This window comes from Hesperophylax consimilis, chromosome 11, assembly GCF_061612785.1.
Source record: "Hesperophylax consimilis isolate HC1 chromosome 11, BYU_Hcon_1.0, whole genome shotgun sequence".
Classification (NCBI taxonomy): Eukaryota; Metazoa; Arthropoda; class Insecta; order Trichoptera; family Limnephilidae; genus Hesperophylax; species Hesperophylax consimilis.
The window spans coordinates 1,524,035-1,543,632 of NC_142846.1; the positions used below are offsets into that span (position 1 = coordinate 1,524,035).

The 19,598-nt window shown below is 33.4% G+C and overlaps 1 protein-coding gene across 1 annotated transcript in view; it reads left to right on the top strand.

The window, feature by feature from the left end:
• LOC149419623 (spondin-2-like) overlaps positions 1-5,951 on the top strand; it is an 89,365-nt gene extending 83,414 nt beyond the window's left edge. Inside the window, exons 4-8 of the mRNA XM_089636962.1 lie at positions 522-626; positions 2,673-2,852; positions 3,678-3,850; positions 3,958-4,079; positions 5,400-5,951. Of these exons, the coding sequence (XP_089493088.1) occupies positions 522-626; positions 2,673-2,852; positions 3,678-3,850; positions 3,958-4,079; positions 5,400-5,503 (684 nt within the window). The 3' untranslated portion in view covers positions 5,504-5,951. The remainder of the gene's footprint in view (positions 1-521; positions 627-2,672; positions 2,853-3,677; positions 3,851-3,957; positions 4,080-5,399) is intronic.
• The last annotated feature ends 13,647 nt before the right edge of the window (positions 5,952-19,598 follow it).

The window sequence follows — 19,598 nt, forward strand, 5'->3', positions numbered from 1 at the left end:
TTATATCTACACACTGTATCAACATCCGTTGGGCGGTATTGAACCTACAACCAAATATCAACACTACATTTTATTAATGTGAATTTGGGAATAAAATGTCTGGTGTATCAAATTATGCATATAATCATGTAGAAGCAATACATCAAGAAATTTAGGTTTTCTGGCTATCAGATAGTTTAGCTTATAGTGAGAAATTCGATCATTATATGTTTCAAATTGATCATATAAACCTTCACGATAAGCTACGAGTATTACACGGTTTGATTTTCTTTGTATGGATTCGATTTTAAACGAATCTCTTAATTGGGAGAACGATTAGTGGACGTGCATTCCAGAATATTTCGCACTATCAATTTATATAATGAAAGTTGATTCTATACTTTAAAAATAATTTGCGATTCTTAGAATTAATCTTAGTATTTGTGGTGCACTTTTAAAATAGATTCGATATGTTTATTGAAGTGACGAGTTGCAATGGAAGTTTTATTTGTTCACTAGTATTTTTTTGTTTTCATTTCCAGATATCCTTCGTGTGCAGGATAGTCCCGTCTCCTGACTGGTTTGTCGGAGTAAACAGCCTGGACTTGTGCAGCGAGGGAGAATGGCTAGAAAACTTAACAATGACGGTAAAATGCGATTGTTTTTTAAACCGCGTTTCCTGTTTGTATTGTTGTAATATAATGTTGAAGTCTCCATAAAAAAACTTTTACAACTTAGTATTCTAATAACTGCTGATGACAGTCTTCCCTTGGGAACTCAGAATCACTAAAATAATAAACTGTGGTACACGGTACCTACCTACGGGCCGCGAGGTGCGGGGAGCACTTCGGCGGTAGTCTGTATTGTCATTCGGTATTCTGTAGTCTCACAGTTAACAAGCAATAAACGATCTCTGTAATTATTTAACCAGCCTTACGTATTTTATCAATCCTGAATTCAAGCTCCTTTTAAGGTGAATCTACAGGATACTACAGTGGCGACGAGGATGGGATGTTTCAGTTAGGCTTTGGACAAAGTAAACCACATTATCTAATTGCATAGAGAAAAAAAAATGGGGTGAGAGGCAGTATTTTGAAATGGTTCAAGAGTTCTCTATCGGGAAGATATTTAGCGTTCAACGTTGATTCATTCACACTTTACACATTTGCATCATATATCGGAGTACCACAGGGATTTCATATGGGAACAACATTATTTTTTTCCTCCATTAATGACATGTAAAGAGTATTTTTTTTACTAACTGAAAATTCCATGTAAAATAAAAATGAGGAATTAAAAACTAACTAACGCAAATATTTTATTTAATTTCGAAAAACCAACAGTTCTTGTATTAACAGTGTGCAGTGAAATAAGAATGATTACTAAACCAATAAAGGGTTTTTTACTTGTGTATCTTAATTTTTTGTGAATATACAAGACAAAAAAGTTACACTTGCCTATGGGGTTGGGTTGGTGGGAGGAAGGAAAGGGGGAAAAAGTTATAGTTAAAAGGGATGTATATAGTCAGTGTTGAATAATATGTACTGTGTGAATATTATTTATTGATTTTGGGTTTGAAAATTGGAGGGTCTGTATTAAATAAGTCGAATTCACTGTGTGAAGTGTTAAACATGTAAGAGCTTTTCATTATCGGGGTGTCAAATAAACTATTTAACTCATTGGTTTGGATGAACAGACACAGTGAAGTGCACTGTTATTTGTTGCTGCAATTGTTTTGTAATTCGGCGTGTTGAATAGTAATGCTGTATGGCAGGCAGTGGCAGCTTATGACTTTCGAGTGCGATGTCATGCTTTAAAGTTTTAAAAATTTAACTGTATTGATATTTTTTACTCCAAAACAATTCTTTTGTACGTATTGGTGATGGTCTGGATTGTTAGCCACACAGACCATCAGGGAATAATGAATTACCTATGAAAAAAAAGTTAATTACAAAATTCATTCTGCAGGCAGCGAAACCAATTATCATCCAGCCACCATCGAACAGAGAACTCACCGAATATATCACTCGCATTGAGATTGGTAGCAATTCCTTAACCTCAAGGTTAATCTTCAAATTCGGCAGCGGACGGCAATCAGCACAATAAAACTTGCATTCGCACCATGAAATAATGATCTGTCACGACAAGCTCTCAAGAGAGTAGAATTTAGAATGAAATTTGAATTAACACATTGTAATTAAAAAATTATTTTTGTCACTTTCTTGTGACAAAAATATTTAAATCTTTTAGTCGTAAATCGACGAAACAGGAATAGTGGTGCCCTCTTTGTCAAACAACATAATTCAGATGAATGCAGCTGTTTAATGCACAGATGACTGAATTTCATTGTCACTTAACTGCAGAGCAAAATCTATAAAAATAACTGACTAGAGATGTCTATCCTGTCCACTATTTTTAATTTTAATTTTCAAATTTTAAGTCTACTGCTTCTCCACGTATGTTAATAAAATTTTCAGGAAATTTGGGTATGTTATAATTAATAAGGGACAGAAGTTCGATACAATTGATGCTATTGCGTTAAATTTTGTGTGGAAAAAATGTTAAATCAGCAACTGTTTGCCTTGGTTGCAAAGATTGAAATTTACCAAATATCCTTTTTTATGTTGTGGTGCTAAATCCCTCCTATATAAACATACAGAACCTTCTCGAGGTAAAATTATACATATCTGCAGCTCAACCCCTTGGACGCCGGCACTGATGGAGGCCTGACCTTCACCTCCCCTCGCTGGAGGCTCCAGAAGCCGGTGGGGGTGTACCAGCAGACCTCAAAATTTCCGGACCACAGGGCGGCCTCCTTCTTCTATCCCAAGCTGCAGAAGTTACCGCATATTGCACAAATTGAGTTTACAAAGGTACTTTATCAAATATTATTTATTTACATAAACTGGCTGTATAAACACATTTCCTAGGAATTTCAACCAACGAATCCAGAACATATTTGATGCAGACAATGTATAATTTTTTTTTTTTAGGGATAAAAAAAATTAATAGCATCTCGCCACCGCCTAGTGGGGTCGTAATACGCACTCCGTCTCAGTACAACAGCACCCTGAAGACGAGACAGAGCGCATATCACTTGATCCGTTACGACGTGTGCTAGATTTTTTTGTTGTTTCTGAAAAAATATATCATCGGATAGTCAAATGACTATCACTATTTCAATCAAACTTTCTGTAACGTATCGTTGTTTTTAGGATAGAATACTGGGCCCTTAATCTCCAGTATTCTAACGAGGAAGGGATCTGGTAATATATATTAATAGTCGTAGATTCTTATATACGGACGTTGTTTAATTCTGAATATAATAAACTGACAATACAAGTAACAAGTTGCCTAAAGGCCGTCTAGCGAGAGAATGAGCTCCTCGCGACCCACATAATGTAATCGGAGGCCGTTGGTAGCGTTCGGTTATGTTCGGTAGAACCCGAACCTGCCCGAACCTAAATCACCAAACACTACACTTTCTCCGAAAAATGCATGCTGAACTTTCATATATTTTAAATAATATTTCCCAACAGCTCGACTGTCAAATGATTAGCCAGCTTCTGTATTTCCTTTTTCCTACAGCATGGGGTACCTTGAGACCCAGTTTAACTCTTTCCTTTCCTGGAAAAGAGCCTACACACATGAAATAGACATGTAAAGATAATAATTTACCGTTACTTGAATAATTGCAGCTTAGGGAGCAGGACTACGAGGAAACAGTGGAAGAGCAAACAGAGTACGGGTCCATCCTAAGCACTGATGAACTTAACGGTACTCTGGACATAGAGATGGTCAACGTTAACACTTCCTTGACCAATGGGAGCCTTACTGATGACTTGATTTACAAGCAGGTCATTCCAGAAAAGTGAGTGAAATTCAATTATTACCATTTTCATTAAGATTTGAAAGACACGGCGATTAAAAAATGTCTAATATTTCAACTTTTTCTATTCAATACTTGAATTTTTGCAGGGAAATGCTTTCAAACGTCACGGAAGAAATACTGAAGAATATAAAGTACAGTTTTCTGAGGAACCTACAATACTTTCCAAAAGACTTCAGACCAAAGCTAAATTACACACAACCAAAAGAACGTAAGTTAATTTCAGTTAACCTCAGTTTCAATACTTTTTCTTAGTGAAAAATTTAAAAATATGAAGCACATTACTTTGTTTATTTTAAACGCCCAGGAAACAGAAAATATAAATAATCTGTATCATAAAAATAGTTAACCTGCCAATATCCATGAAATCTACATTAATATTTTTTTAATCAGTAAAATTTTGTTTAACTGAGGATTGAACCTTCCTCCACAGGGGTTGGAGTCAACCGTGCTAACAACTGAGCCAAATCCCGATTGAGTATATTTACTGATGCAATTTCATCCAATTTAAAAGAAATCTGTTTGTGTCCGCGTGTGTATGCGTGATTGCCACCAAGTGCTAATACAATACATTGTTATCGACAAAGTCGGAAAATGGATTAATTTCCACTTCAAAGATTTTCTTTCAATCATTCTCGAAAAAAAAGTGAAATTCAAATATTTGTTACAAAGAATGTATAAACTTTGTACCGGGGAATGCAAACCGTAGTTGGTATACGATGTAAATAGGTAAAATGTTTATGTCTGTTTTTTGGTCATTCGTTTAGCTAGATTTGTAGAGATTGTTTATGACTGTCTATTTGGTCATTCGTTTAGCTACGACTAGAGATTGTTTATGTCTGTCCATTTGGTCATTCGTTTAGATATTTCTAGAGATTATTTATGTCTGTCTATTTGGTCATTCGTTTAGCTACGTGTGGAGATAGATCAATTAAATATCAGAATTTAAAATATCGATTAAAAATAAAATCCAGAGCTTAACAATTTTAATAAAAAGGTCAGGACATTAAAATATTCATTAATGACAAGTAATTTATATGTTTTAAAGCACGTTGGAAATAAAAACAGCTTTGACCTACAAATTTCAGGCAGAAAATTATTATTTTTTATGATAAACTAATATTTATAAGACAAGGTTTTTTATGCATGGCACAAAGGATATCAAATTATTTTAAGCAATAATTACTCGCATGAAATACTAAGCTACGACGGCTTATTCCCAACCCGCCAAATAATTCTTAGTAAAAGCTTAGTAAAAGGTGCTTGGTGGTTCAGAGCACCTGACCGGCAATCAGAAGGTGCGGGTTCAATTCCCGTCGGCGGCATTTATTTTTACTCGGGAGATATATTCAATTTGTATTGATATTTCAGGCGAGTAATTATTGCTTACATAAAATTATGTTTAAATTTTATGGCGAGTTCGTTCGACTGTTTTTAGTGTAAAAGAGATGCACACAAATAGATTTACAACTGACTTACGTATATGTATTCTTTTAACTGATAATATAATTTTTTATTTTATTTTTTTTAGTTCGAAAGGCGTCCACGGTGAATAGCAACCTCTTGACATCTTTCCTAACAACGAAGAAAGCCAATTCCAGTTCACCTTTGCGATCTTCTTACTTCAGTTGGTGAATGTGATCGCTACTCTTCTGCTTTCTGAACTCCTGGATGGTTCTTAACTAAAGTTCTGTACACTTAAAAAGTCAAAAGTTGTTCCAACTTCTAACATATTGTAAATAATACCTTCAGTTGAACTGAAAAAAAATCTACTGTCGAATTCAATACACCAACATATCGAGTGAGCGTAGCGAAGTCTTGTTTTAACTCGGCTGTTTTGCATTTCGTCTGTCTGTAAATTTATACGTACGTTCAGTTTCAGTTTCAAGATGGTGGCCTTAAAGATTATTTTTTCAAACGTGAATTTGTCGCGTTTATTTGAACTTATTTATTGGCTTTCCTTAAATATTATTTATTTATTTATTTATAATTAACGGCGCAAGTGCTATTTACGTGCATTAAAGTTAAAGACAGTCATAGTACAATATGGAAAGAATGGAAAAAATATCAATTTGTATAAGTTAACCAGAAAAAAAATAAACAAAAACAAAAAAAAACTGTTTTGCAGTAATCTCATTAATATATTATGTGAATCGACATATTATATTACCTACCTACTACCCACTTGCTTAAATAAGTTCGAAAAATAATTGTCACCATTATTTATAAAAATTGTATAATTACTTATTTTATTTTTTTAAATGTTTATTTATTTTTCATATATACAGCATAACGTTGCCATCAACAAAAGTAAGAATAGTGAAAGTACAAAAACTCAAACAAAAGTATTGAGTAACAAGCATAAAATGTAAAAGTTCAACAAACTCAAAGAAAGGTATAAAGTAACAAGCATAAAATTTAAAGTACAATAACTCAAAGAAAAGTATAAAATGTAAAAGTACAACAACTGAAAGAACAGTATAAAATGTAATAGTACAACAACTAGAAGAAAAGTATAAAATGTAAATGTACAACAACTGTTACATAAAATATACGGTTTTTTATTAATTGGGTAGATATTTAAGTACCTCCTTACAAAGTTTATGATTTCAGGGACAATTGGTTTTGATTTTTTTTAAATAAAATAAAATTAGTATAATTTTTTGGACGTGAGGTTATATAATTCACAGAATTCACAGTAAGGTTCACAGAACTACTGGTTATAAAGTGGACACATTTGGTTAGGTAAAAGTACCTTCCTAAATAATATTGTTAAAGTGTTTCATATACTTAAGCACAAAGTATATCTAGATGTAGTCGTTATATCAGCAAAGTTTAAAGTGGACTTGTGTGAGAAGAAACATTAAATTTAATGATAACTGTTCCTGGTCCAACTGACCACTCAGGACACGTACCAGGATCATGGCTGTGCTGGGAGCAAAAGCGGGGAATTGGACCAGGAGGTGTATTTATAGATGCACTTCAAAGAATGTGGAGAATGTTCGCAAAAGTGTCCACTGTTCTCAGACAGAGGCATGTAGGAATTATTAATGTTCATACGACCATGAGGGGCGTTTTCACTTAAATAAATATTGTAAATAACTCTGGGTTGTTTAACAAACAATTTGTACTTTTATTTAGTGACAGAATACGATGAGCTCGGTTGGCTGTATTAGCAAATAAACGGTGGGCATAAATAAACCACCCACGCGGTACGAATGATTCTGGGCGTCTGTACTTAAAACGTAGTCGAAAATTGCGGATTACAAACAAACAAAATTAGTGGTTTAAATAGAAATAATAAAAAATAATTGCACTATCTTTCAAATTGGGGGTCTACTCAAATAAAATTATTTATGATAATAATGCCTCTTTTGTATTATATGCCTACCTAGTTAGGTATTTCAATTTTAGATAGATGAATTTTTTGCTTTGGAAAATTTATCGTTTTCTAGTTGGTACACATAAAGCAGGTGGGTATATTGTTTTTTTTATGTGAAATAGCCATATCGAACACATTTTACAATTAACTCACACAGAATAAGAATTATAAAAAACCGTTTGTGGTAGAAATTTCTCTTTGTTAAAATGCTTCTCAATTGATGAAATTTTGGGTGGTAGAGAAAAATTGTGTAATAAAATCAATCGCTTATCAGTCACCTTGTCGGAGACGCTGGACCCGTCTCCTGGATACGTTACTCTCGGACCAAAGCCCTGATGGTGCCAGCTGGATCCGTCTGGGACAGATCACCGCCGGCCGGATAGAAGCTCCCCGCTCACTTCCTGTTGTTCAGTGGTTAGACAGTTTAAATAGAATTAAAAACCAATTTTTGATCCCTGGGGGTAAGTGCCGACTCATTATATGTATCATGTTAACATAAATATATATTCCATGATTTATACTTTGCAAAAACTATCATCTTTCATTTCACTACAATTAGTAGAACCTGTATTCCTTTGTGCCCATGCCTTGGTGAGTGTTTTCATGCTCTGCCCATCCCGAACATTACTCGAGGACCGAGTATTGGATGGCATTAATTTAAAATAAAACCAGTAACAATGCCTAGTAGGGTAGTTATGGTTTAAAGGTTTTTTTGTATTCTGTGTTCCAGAATTCATTTAGCGTTAGTTGGTAATCTACCCTACTATGTATAGAAAGCACATTACACAAAGAGAACATTTTTTTATAATCGCCTTCACATAATTGTATTTTTTTTTGCCTGATATCAATTTTAGGAAACGGATTTGTAATTGTTCTATTTTATTTAAGTACGTTTTATACGTTAATCCGTAACTATTTACTCCGCATCCTATAATTGATTCCGCTAATGAATTATATATACAGTATAATATATTTTTATTAACAAAGTTTTTTAGGTGGTAAAATTTCCCTAATATGGATCTTAATCTATTACATACATTTTCAATGTGATTTGACCAGTTATAATTGACATCTATTGTAAGACCAAGGTATGTATATTGGTAAACTTTTTCTATGTTTGGGCATTTACATGGCAGAGATTGGTTTTTTTGTGTGTAAACAATCGTATGAATGACTTTTTATATGCAATTCTTTATCCTGACAACTTGCATATGGAGAGTGTATAAGCATATATTTTGTTTTTTTTGCGTTAATAATAATTCCACTGTCGTGGGACCATTTAATTATGTTATTTAGGTCTGTTTGTAAAAATTCCTCAATTTTCTGTAGATTTCTGTCAGCACATATTATGCAAGTATTATCTGCAAACATGTAACATTTACAACGTTTTATTACGTAAGGTAAACTGTTTACTTGCATTTATTTATTTATTTAATTCAAAAAACAGTTTTTACATAAAAAGCATACTCTGCACATCTTACTAGGGCATTCCTGTATCAAGATGTGCAGCTTTACAATAATATCATTTAAAAAAATACATATATGTAAATTTAAAATAATAACAACATTAAATTAAATTTAAACAAAAAAAGAAAAGTTTATGACACGGACGTTTCGAGACCGGTAGACAAAAATAAACAAAATTTTAGTAACAAATGTATGAAAAAAAAAATAAAAACAAAAAACAAAAAAGTCAAAAAAGTCAACAAAAGAAAAGAAAAGAAAAGAAGCATTATTAAGTAAGTTGGCAACAATAATATTCTTCTGTTAACTAAAGTACAAGGTACCTGTGCTGGCTTATCAGACACAAGCATAGGGAAACCATACTGACAATTACAACATGGATAGTATGAATAATAGATTATAAGAAAAAATAAAAAATAACTAAATAAAAAAAGGTAAATAATACCCGATAGGTAAGTAGATAATATTATAATAAAAAGTAAGTAAGTAAATATTTTAGCTAGACAATAATTAAAGTAAATATTAATACGATAATTAAGTAGATAATAATAATAATAAGTAACATAATAATAAATAACCAAAAGTTATTTTAGAAGTAAATAAGTGCATGCGCAGTAAGTAAATAAGGATTGTATCGAAACAGAGCTTCCACAAGGAATTATGATATAAGCGACAACATGGGTGATCCAAAATCATCATTCTCAGCTAGTACGGAGATTTTGACCATTTTCTTGAATGAATTTAACGTACCTATAGTTTTTATATTTTCTCCAAGCATATTATATAGCAACGGAGCTTTATATGAAAAACTCCTTTGTCCGTCGCATTATATAACACGTATGTCCACAGTCCCTGTTGCTACTCTAGTGTCTGTTAACATTTCATCACTGAAAATTCCGTCAATTTTTACTTTAATTTTTCTATTTAACAGATAATTTTTAAACATTTTATTTAAAGGACCTCTAATACCACATTCTTCCTTTGCCTTTAGTAATGTTTGATGGTCCAATGTGTCAAAGGCCTTTTTAAAGTCTATAAAAATTATACCAACGTAATATTTTTCATTTAAATGACAATTTATGTGGTCAGTGAAATTAGAAAGTAATTGTGTAGTACTTTTTTCTTTTTGAAATCCGTATTTTATGGGATTTATGATTCTGTTTTTTTCTATAAAAAATTGTATTTGGTTAAAGATATCTCTTTCAATAAATTTATATGATATATTTGAATTTGCAGATGACACAGTGCTTCTTCTTAAAGCAAACACATGGTTAGAACTGAACAAAAAGGCTAACACAGACATCAATGAATTGAAAACATGGTTTGACAATACCCTACTAACGTTAAACTCTAAAAAAACACACTACGTACCATTTTTCATAAATAAGACAAATACGCCGCATGAAATAAACATTAGGATTCACTCTACACCAAACACTCAACAACACCACTGTAACTTACTGTGTACTAATATTGAAATCAAAACTTCAACCAAATATCTAGGGATCACTATTGACCAATGCCTAAAATGGATACCACATATAACCATTCTCAAAAACAGAGTAAAATAACCCTATATTTTTAGCTGCTTGAGACATATTCTAAATAAAGAACTACTGAGAATGACGTACTTCTCATTCTGTCAATCCATAATCCAATATGGTATAATAGGATGGGGGGCGCCTATAAAACTCACACACAACCTCTTTACATTGTGCAAAAACTAATAATTAAAATAATATTGAAGAAATCATTTTTATATTCATCTGAACTCATATTCAAAGAATTTTAAGTCAGAAAATTAAATACTCTATTCCTGTATGTGATGAAAGGCTTTAAATCACAGTGAAAAAAAAAACAGATAAACCATAGCTGCAAAAAAATATGCAAATTATTTATGAAAACGGACATGCTAACGACATCTGGCGGAGAAAGAATTGATCCAGCTTGCTTGCAGTAGACACCTGTAATAGTTGAAATTAAATCAAGGTTCCGGGACGAAAGCAGAGAGGTCATAAAATCGTCTAGGACGACTGGTACTTCCCCTTTCCTAGGCCTAAAAATAAATATTGAATTTTGTCAACCAATAGATCTGAACAAAGAGCTATAAAATTTTGAGTAACCAATCAGTGAACGGAGAGGCGTACATCAAATACAGACAAAGGAATGAACTGTGGATCGGGCAATAAAAAAGATAATTAACGACATTTCGATTCTCACAGAAATTAGAGGTGAACGCACTTTAGGGTCAACATCGACTTTCAAGGTGACAAACTCCTGGGAATGTTTACAATAACTGAGACATTTATGGGGTATCGAACCATTGAAATCGGGTGCTTGGAAGTTTTACAAGTTGTAAAGCGCACACACAAAAATGCAATGAAAAAAATTATAAACGTGATAGTATAAAAAAAGGACGGGAAAAGCGAAGGAAAGTTACTGGCGGAATTTCAACTGTAGTGCAATTATTTATGATAGAAGGAGGGTGTCATGTTCGATAAAAATCGTACTAAAGAGAGGAGTGAGTGTTGGAAACAATGGAAATTAATCGTTATCAATTTAAGATGAAACGGACATATTGGTAAATCAATTTTGAATGAAAAATCTCGCAAAAAAACACATTTTAGAAAAGTGCGGCGACCGAATGGAAGGATAATACAGAGACTTTGAATTGCTACGAAGGTCCTAGGGACATGAAAATTGAGTATCAGAAGAAGACAGTAAAACTGAACATATAGCGATAGATTAGATTCAGGAAAAGTAGACATTTTACATAATTATTAGGTTAGATATATATTAGAGTTACACAATATTACAGAGGGATCGAAACAAGATAAAAGGTTGGCGGTCTCATGTATATTTTGAAGGATAAACAATCGAAATTTGAACATGATTTTTATTTACGTTAAGGTAATAAACGATTGGAGAGACGATTAACTTTAACGTGGACCTTATGGAATATTTAGATTAGGCAAAAGAGATTAAAATTAATAGGTTTGAAATTAAATAAAATTTACGACCATAGTACATAAAATCTGAGGCGTAAACATATGTCCAGACGTATAATTTATGTAAAATCTTGTAAGTGAGGGATGGAGAATGGGCGGAGATTGGGTCAGGCAATAAAAATGACAGATATCCCAGAGTCTAATTAGGTATATCTCCCATAGAAGTGTGGAAAACTATATATTAATTAATAATAAATGAAGTATGAAATTTCCCGGCAGACCACACACATCGGGAAAAGTGAAGAAAAGATAAAAGGAAGGGTAAAGAACGGAGATAGGAAATGATCCATGTGGAGAAAAGCGATACAATTCGAATTTATCCGTGAAATTAATAAATACGACTTGGAAAATGAGTAATTATAAGAGTTATGAGAAATGACATAAGAATCAAGAAGAAATTGTGCAAGAAAACGTCGCGGATAAAAATAAAATTCAAAGATAAAGGAAAAACTCAAATCTGCGACAGGGAGATAGAAAGTACGGGTGGAAATGGAAAAGCTCATATAAGTAACAATAAAATTAAGTAGAATTTAAACAAATCGAAATTCAAAAATGCGTGGTAAAGATTTCGACATGGATTTAAACAATTTTTGCACGAGATGCATAAAATTGAGATCTGCATATATGTTATTGAGGACGGACCTATCGCGAATTGAGAAAAAAAGGAACGCAAAATCATGAGATTTTAACTACATTTTGTATGAGCAGAGGACAAAGGGAGCTTGGGCGATTAACACAGACTTACCCGATTCGGACCCTATCGATTTAGATTTGTGAGATGGAAACTGACCACCGCCTAGAGCCGGAAAGCAGAACATCTTATGGAAGCACAATCGATATTGATGGGAGGGATGTTCGGATTTGCGAGTTGGTAAAAGATGGAATCGATCATCAGAGGAAATTCAGATACGTCTTTTGGAATCTGAGAAGGGTATAAAATGACGGTACAGACCAGTTTTCGGGCAGTCGCGCCGAGGATTTGAAAAGTTGTTACGTGGCAGTACTACGTTCTTTGGTAGGATTAACAGTGGAAAATCCTTAAGTGTTAAATTTTGAATAAGTCCCTGGATTTAGAGAATTTCAGAAAGAGTACAAGTGCTAAAATCAGTGAAATTTTAATAAGTCTGTTTAATTTAATTAAACAGTGTTAATAAATAAATATAATTTAAACTCAGTGCTTAAAAAGTAAAGTGAGAAGTGCAAAAAAGTGAATTGTGAATTAATTAAATTCTAAAAATAATTATTTCATTCAAAGTGAAAACATTCAAATTAAATTTAAGAGTTTGTTATCGTTAAATTAAAGTGGATGTGCTCGTGAATTGATATTTAAAAATAGATTATAATTTTGTTTAAAATTATTAATAGTAAATACTTCATCTTAGGTTAAAAGAAACACAAAAACAAAAAAAAAGGATTCGATAATAATAAACGTTTAAACCTTTGTTCTAAAATTAACAGTTAGAAAAAAATTTAATTTATTAAGAGTCGAGTTAATTAAAAGTTTGCACAATTCGGAATAAATTTTCTTATCAATTTATATAAAAAGAAATTTAGAATTAATAAATTGTTCAATTAAAATCCATCGTGCGTATAGCGACAGTGTTAAAAGTGTTTGTCGTTTTAACCGGAATTTTAATCATCAGTCTATCATTTCGAAAAAGAATTTGAAACAGCTATCATTCAAAAGCCTAAACTAGAAAGGTGTTATTAAATCAACGGGTTATCTGGATTAGGATTTCGTTCGGAAGAAAAATTAAATATCAGCTAATTTATATGATTCAAGCGAGAATAAAATATTATATAGAAATAAATAGTCGAAAAGATTTATTTTGAAATTAGTTGAAAAATACAATTAATTAGGTAGTATTTCTTCATCAAGGTTGTTGTGTACACCCAACCGGAAATACCTTGATTGGGGTGAGTTTTCCTTTTATAAATAATTTTCAGGTCCCAGGAGACACAGAAGGGCTGTGAAGTGGAAGTATGCCAATTGAATATTAAAGTAAAAACAACAAAAAGGAATTACACATATATATATTGTGTATTTATCTATATAAAAGTAAAGTAAAATATTGTATATAAAGAATATATATATGAGTAATGTAATTATATATATGTATTTTATTTATTAATCGAAGCATCGAAATGGTAGCGATTTTTAATACCTACCCGAGGACATATCTATATTATTGAAAAAGAAAATATGTATTTATTAATATTCCAGACTATGTAGAATCATATATTTTATATTTATTTATTAATATATGTACTCTTAGTTAACATATTTTGATAATCGAGATATGTGTACTTATATATGTATATTTATTCTTCAATTAAACTCTAGTAAATTTACTAAATTCGGAAAATGAAAAGTAGTTTAACTTCAATAAAGGAATTAAAAATATTTAAATTAACTACGCACAATAAACGGTAACAAAACTGAATCACAAGGAGAGCGCGAGATATTTTAAAATAAACAATCTCACATCTGGGTTAGTGGGTCAAATGAGATGTTTACATTGTTCAATTTGTTGATAAAACAAAGGATCACTGGAGAATTGGGGCCAACCGCATAGTTTGGAAACGACCTTGGCCATAATTAGTTAGTCACAAAGGATTTTATTAATTACCCGAAACAGCTGGAAGATGCGTGTTCTCAAATACTTATCAATCACAAACGACAATTGAAAAATCACGGGTTAGCCAGATTTATATCAAAAAATTACATAAAACATTTGAATACCATTGATTAGATAATCGCACAGTTTTTATTAGTTACTTGAAACAGCTGGAAGATGCGTGCTTACAAATACTTATCATTCACAATCGACAATTGGAAAATCACGGGTTAGTAGGGTTATATTGAATAATTATACGAAACATTTGAATATTATTGATTGGGTGCTCATACAGAACCCCATCAGTTGCCTGAGACATTTGAGAGTCGAGTACTCTCTAATGTGGCAACCAACTACTTGAAACAATTGGAAAATCACGGGATAGGATGAACAAAAATTAATGTTGAACCCTGGAGGAAAAATTTAAAACAAATACAGTTCATCAATAGGAGGCAGTGGTCGCTCCTATAACAAGACCATTAACCAAATCAAATAGAGATGGCGATTCTCTTAAATAAAAACGTCAAAATCAAACAAACAAAAGCCTGGAGTTCGATAGCTCTCCAAAACAAACTATCAAATAAGATCTTATTCTACTAGTATTTATTAGTATAACCTTATTCTTACGTATATATTCGGTTACCAATCCTAGAGTTTCGCAGAACTCTTCGTGCGAGATCCGAGCTCGGAATGCGAGGTAGATAGCCTCGTATTGCGAGTTATAAACCTTTCCCAAACTGTATGTATACATATATTTATTCGTATGTACTGTTTACTGGAGAATGCGGACCTGCATACAGCTTGCATTTTAGGTCTTATAGACCACTCTCGCATTTTCTTTTAAACGTGGAATGAGGATTCACGACCCGTAAGTCCACACCAACCGTGAGTATATGATTGTATATAGGACGAAACCGGTTCGCCCTAAGTAAATTGTAGTCCAAGGAGGAGTCGGAATTTGGGGGTATCGAGACTCGAGGGGAAACTTGAAGGCAGTACATGATGACGTGGAAGGCTTTTTGGGACGCGATAACTTAGGTATCAATCAAAGAGCCGTGTCAAAGGATTGTGCGAATTTCTTGTTGACTCAAGATCATCTCGTTTACTTGCAGGAGGATTTGGAGCCAAATTATGCCAGCAAATGGGCTATTCCGAGTTCGTCAAATATGCAATTAACTAATTACATTAACCTACTAAATCAATCTCTACATGTACCTTATAGCAGCAGAATCATAAAGGAGTGGCGCCACACAGACACAAGAGTTTACCAAAATCAAATTTACTAACAATTAACCATTTGAGTTTATATTTAATCACCTGTTCAAATAAACATGTATAATATCTTTTATCAGCGTTTAACTACGACTTTGTTAGGGTGCAGGGAATCAGAATAATTACAATAGGAAAGTTAGCTCATTCAGGGAATTCATTTAAGTCTAGGTTTGCAATGGAAAGACCAATTAAATTGTGAAACTCAACACCTCGATCAGAACCAAGGGGGTTACCACAAAAATGAAGGTAATTAAAATCCTATATCATAAATCAAAAAATTACACAACGTTTGATGGAATTTAATTACAATATAAATACGGAAATATTTGCGTTCAAGTTCGTAAATAACGTATTAATTAGTTGAGTACATATGTCTATGAAGATATATAGTACAAGAGAGCTTTAAGTAGCTTTCTGTAGATATCAAAGAAAAGGGTCCAATTTTCATGGAGGCTTATGTGTTGTAGGGGAGGAATTTTCCATCCCTGCGAACACATATGCAAAGCCTTAGAGAAAAAATTAAATATCGGTCATAGCCAAGAGAGAAGAAAATTTTATATTGTTTTAAACAAATAAAAATAAAAGAAAATGGTGAAAAGGCGAAAATATTACATGTATCACTCAACCTAACAAGTTTACAAAGAGAATATATATTAAACAATACAGTACCAATAAAAAACACAACAAATCTCAGGCTTATAGGTATATTTGTAAAAAAACTTTGGGTCAACAAAACCACAAATGCTAGGAACAAATTTCTTCAATAAATTGCCAAAAAATATAAGGTCACTTAATGATAGATTCAAAGAAATCAAACTAACTAACTAACCATCACGCCGTTTCCTCGCAGGGGTAGGCAGAGAGGACGGACCGCCAAACAACTCAGTCTTGGCACACACTCCTTGCCTCATTCACATTCATATATCGTCTCATACATACTCTTCTATTATTTTGACTCGTGACATGGCCCGACTTGAGTATTTGATTCACTTGATCGTGCCATGTCTTCTTCGGGCGTCCCCGACTTCTGCTACCATTCGCATTCGCATCATATATCTTCCTTACACTCCTATCTTCGCTCATTCGCCCTACATGCCCAAACCATCTAAGCGTCCCTTTCTTTATCTTCCTCGTGACGCTTACATCAGCCTTGCATTCTTTGCGGATCTCCACATTCCTCACACGATCAAACATAGTTTTACCACACATACGCCTCATTTCAACAGCATTCAATTTACTTTCATCCTTTCTTTTCCAGTTCCATTCCTCACTTCCATACATCAGGGTAGGTACCAGCACTCCGTTGTGGACTGCTAACTTCGCTTCTTTGGACAATTTTTTGCTAGCGGCAACTGCGTTCAGTCCTCCATTAACGGAATTACCTGCATTTCCCTTCTTTCAAAATCTCTGTCAGCCTTCCCATCTCTCTAGAACTCTAGAACATACTTCCTAAATACACAAATTTTTCCACAACTCTATTGTCTTTACTGTAGTAAAGACAAAATAATCAGTATTTTGTAAAATACAAAAGAATCCTGTAGAAATGAGATCTCTGAGGGGTACGTGTAGAGAAATCATGTTTGATAGTGTGAGATATTTGGATATCCGCAAAGATTGCAAGGCTGATGTAAGCGTAATGAGTAAGATTAAAAAAGGGACCCTCAGATGGTTTGGGCATGTTCATTCGCTTAAAGAACGAAAAAAGAAGTGTAAGCAGAATTTGTGTCGCTAATATTAATGGTAGAAGATATCGGGGACGCCCGAGAAAGGCAAGGTCAGGTGAAGAATAATAGAAGGGTATGTATGAGACGGTGTATATAAATGAATGATCCAATTTGTTTGGTGGTCGGTCTCCTCTGCCTACCCCTGGGGATAAAAAGCGTGAAGGTTAGTTTATTAGCTTACAAAAGATCTAAATATATTTATTTTTTAATTTGGATATTTTTAAACACATTAATTTCTTTTCATCTGAATACGTTTATATAAGAAATCGAAAGGTAAAATAATATCCCTTGCTCAGAATTCATTCAATTATTTCAAACCGATATCTCTTTGAAATCCCGAGTGTTCATTTTAAGAAATAACTGAGTGAAGGTTGCCCACGTTCAGACGGAAATAGATGTAATTCTATGAATAATGGACTAAAACCTTTAGGCAGTTGGCTGGAATACAATGACTGTGGGAACTCGTAAGTGGGCATTTCCACCGAGGTTTGTACGTTGCGTGTTTGACATGTTCTACGTTTTTGATCAGATTTTTCAAATAATCTGATTATATAATATTATCCATAATTGGTTTTATTTTACTAAATAACACTTATGTACAAACTGATTAAATGTAAGCTGTCGATTTCCAAAAAAAATTAAAAAAGAATTGAAGATGTCCACTGAAGAATATATATTATATTACCCTCTTATAGTATTCTGGGCAGCAATAAGTATATCTTAAATAGACTTTCTTGAGGAAACAGATTAAATTTTCGAACCTTGCAATTCTTAGTTTTATTATAATTCATATCTCTATTGATAGCTCATTCCTCTTGGAATGATATGACATATACGTGCCCGAAAACTGCAATATTCGTCGCCATGACCTATTTAAGATACCAAACGGTAGAACGAATGTTCTAACACAACATGTACACAAGGAATGGCGCTATTAAATGAAATTTCTGAATCATTGGATATATTTAATTCCATTTCAAATAGCATTAAGTCTTTTTTTGAATCATTATCTTCCCAGATTTTAAGAGTGTTGGAAAGGAAAGATTTTACTGTAAATGGATTAATAATCTGTCGTTAAATATTAAAAAAAAACAAATTATGGTAGTTAGTCTCAGAATTTTTGCACCGAAAAAGGTGCCGACTTCAAGTAATCTGGTATTGTCTATGATTAAGTAAGTTGGTAGGAAGACTGAATCCTCAGTCAAATAAAAAAATAATTTTAAAAATATTTTAAAATGCATTTATTAAAAAAATATGTTTTATGGTAAAAAAAAATTGTTTTTATGGGTTGATTTTTTTTACATTATAAGAGCTTACTACATTTATTCTATTTTATAGGAAATCAATTGTAAACGCATCCTCGACGACCATACTTACAACATAACCTACTGGATCTTTATAGCCCAACCCAATCTTCCTCTTGCTCAAGTCCTCCCCCCCTCTCCCCGCTCCTTTCAATTTCACAACTCACCTAACTCGTTTGAGGATGTTGTACGGGACATGTTTGCCTGCACAAGAAAAGACTGTAAATAATAAGCACCGGCACACATCAGTCCTCAACCTGGGTAATGATTTAAGTAAAACACCGTGAGGTGTTCTATCCAAACCATCATAAAAGAAAGACGATTCGAATCGAAATTCACATTTTAATTACAAGTATTGCACTGGTATACAGAACGTACAAAGGGGTGAAGCTTATAGGTAATTCCTATTTTTTACAGCCAACCCAATTCACGAGAAATAGTTATATGTATTTCAATATAACTGGGATTTAAAACACAGATAGAAAACTGATACAACCGGAATTCTTTCAGCGATAATTTCAGATTGGAGCACATTGTGCATCATCGCGCCATACGATACAGCAAATGGCGTAGGCGACTGCTGGAGCAGTGGCCAGTTCAATTGGTAGCCAGCAGGAATCGGCCAGCCACTAGGCTTCAGCATCAATGGCTAATTCAGTCGGTAGCCAGGAAGAATTGGCCAGCCTCTAGGGTTTCAGCATCAATGGCTAATTCAGTTGATAGCCAGGAAGAATTGGCCGGCTTCTAGGTTTTCAACATCAATGGCTAATTCAGTTGGTAGACAGGAAGAATTGGCCGGCTTCTAGGTTGTCAGCATAAATGCAGCAGGGATTGGCCAGCCTCTAGGTGATCACCGGCAGTGGGCAGTTCAGTCGGTAGCCAGCAGGTATTCGTCAGCCTTTAGGTTGTCAGCATATGTGGCTGGTTCAGTCGGTAGCAAGGAGGAATTTATCAGAAT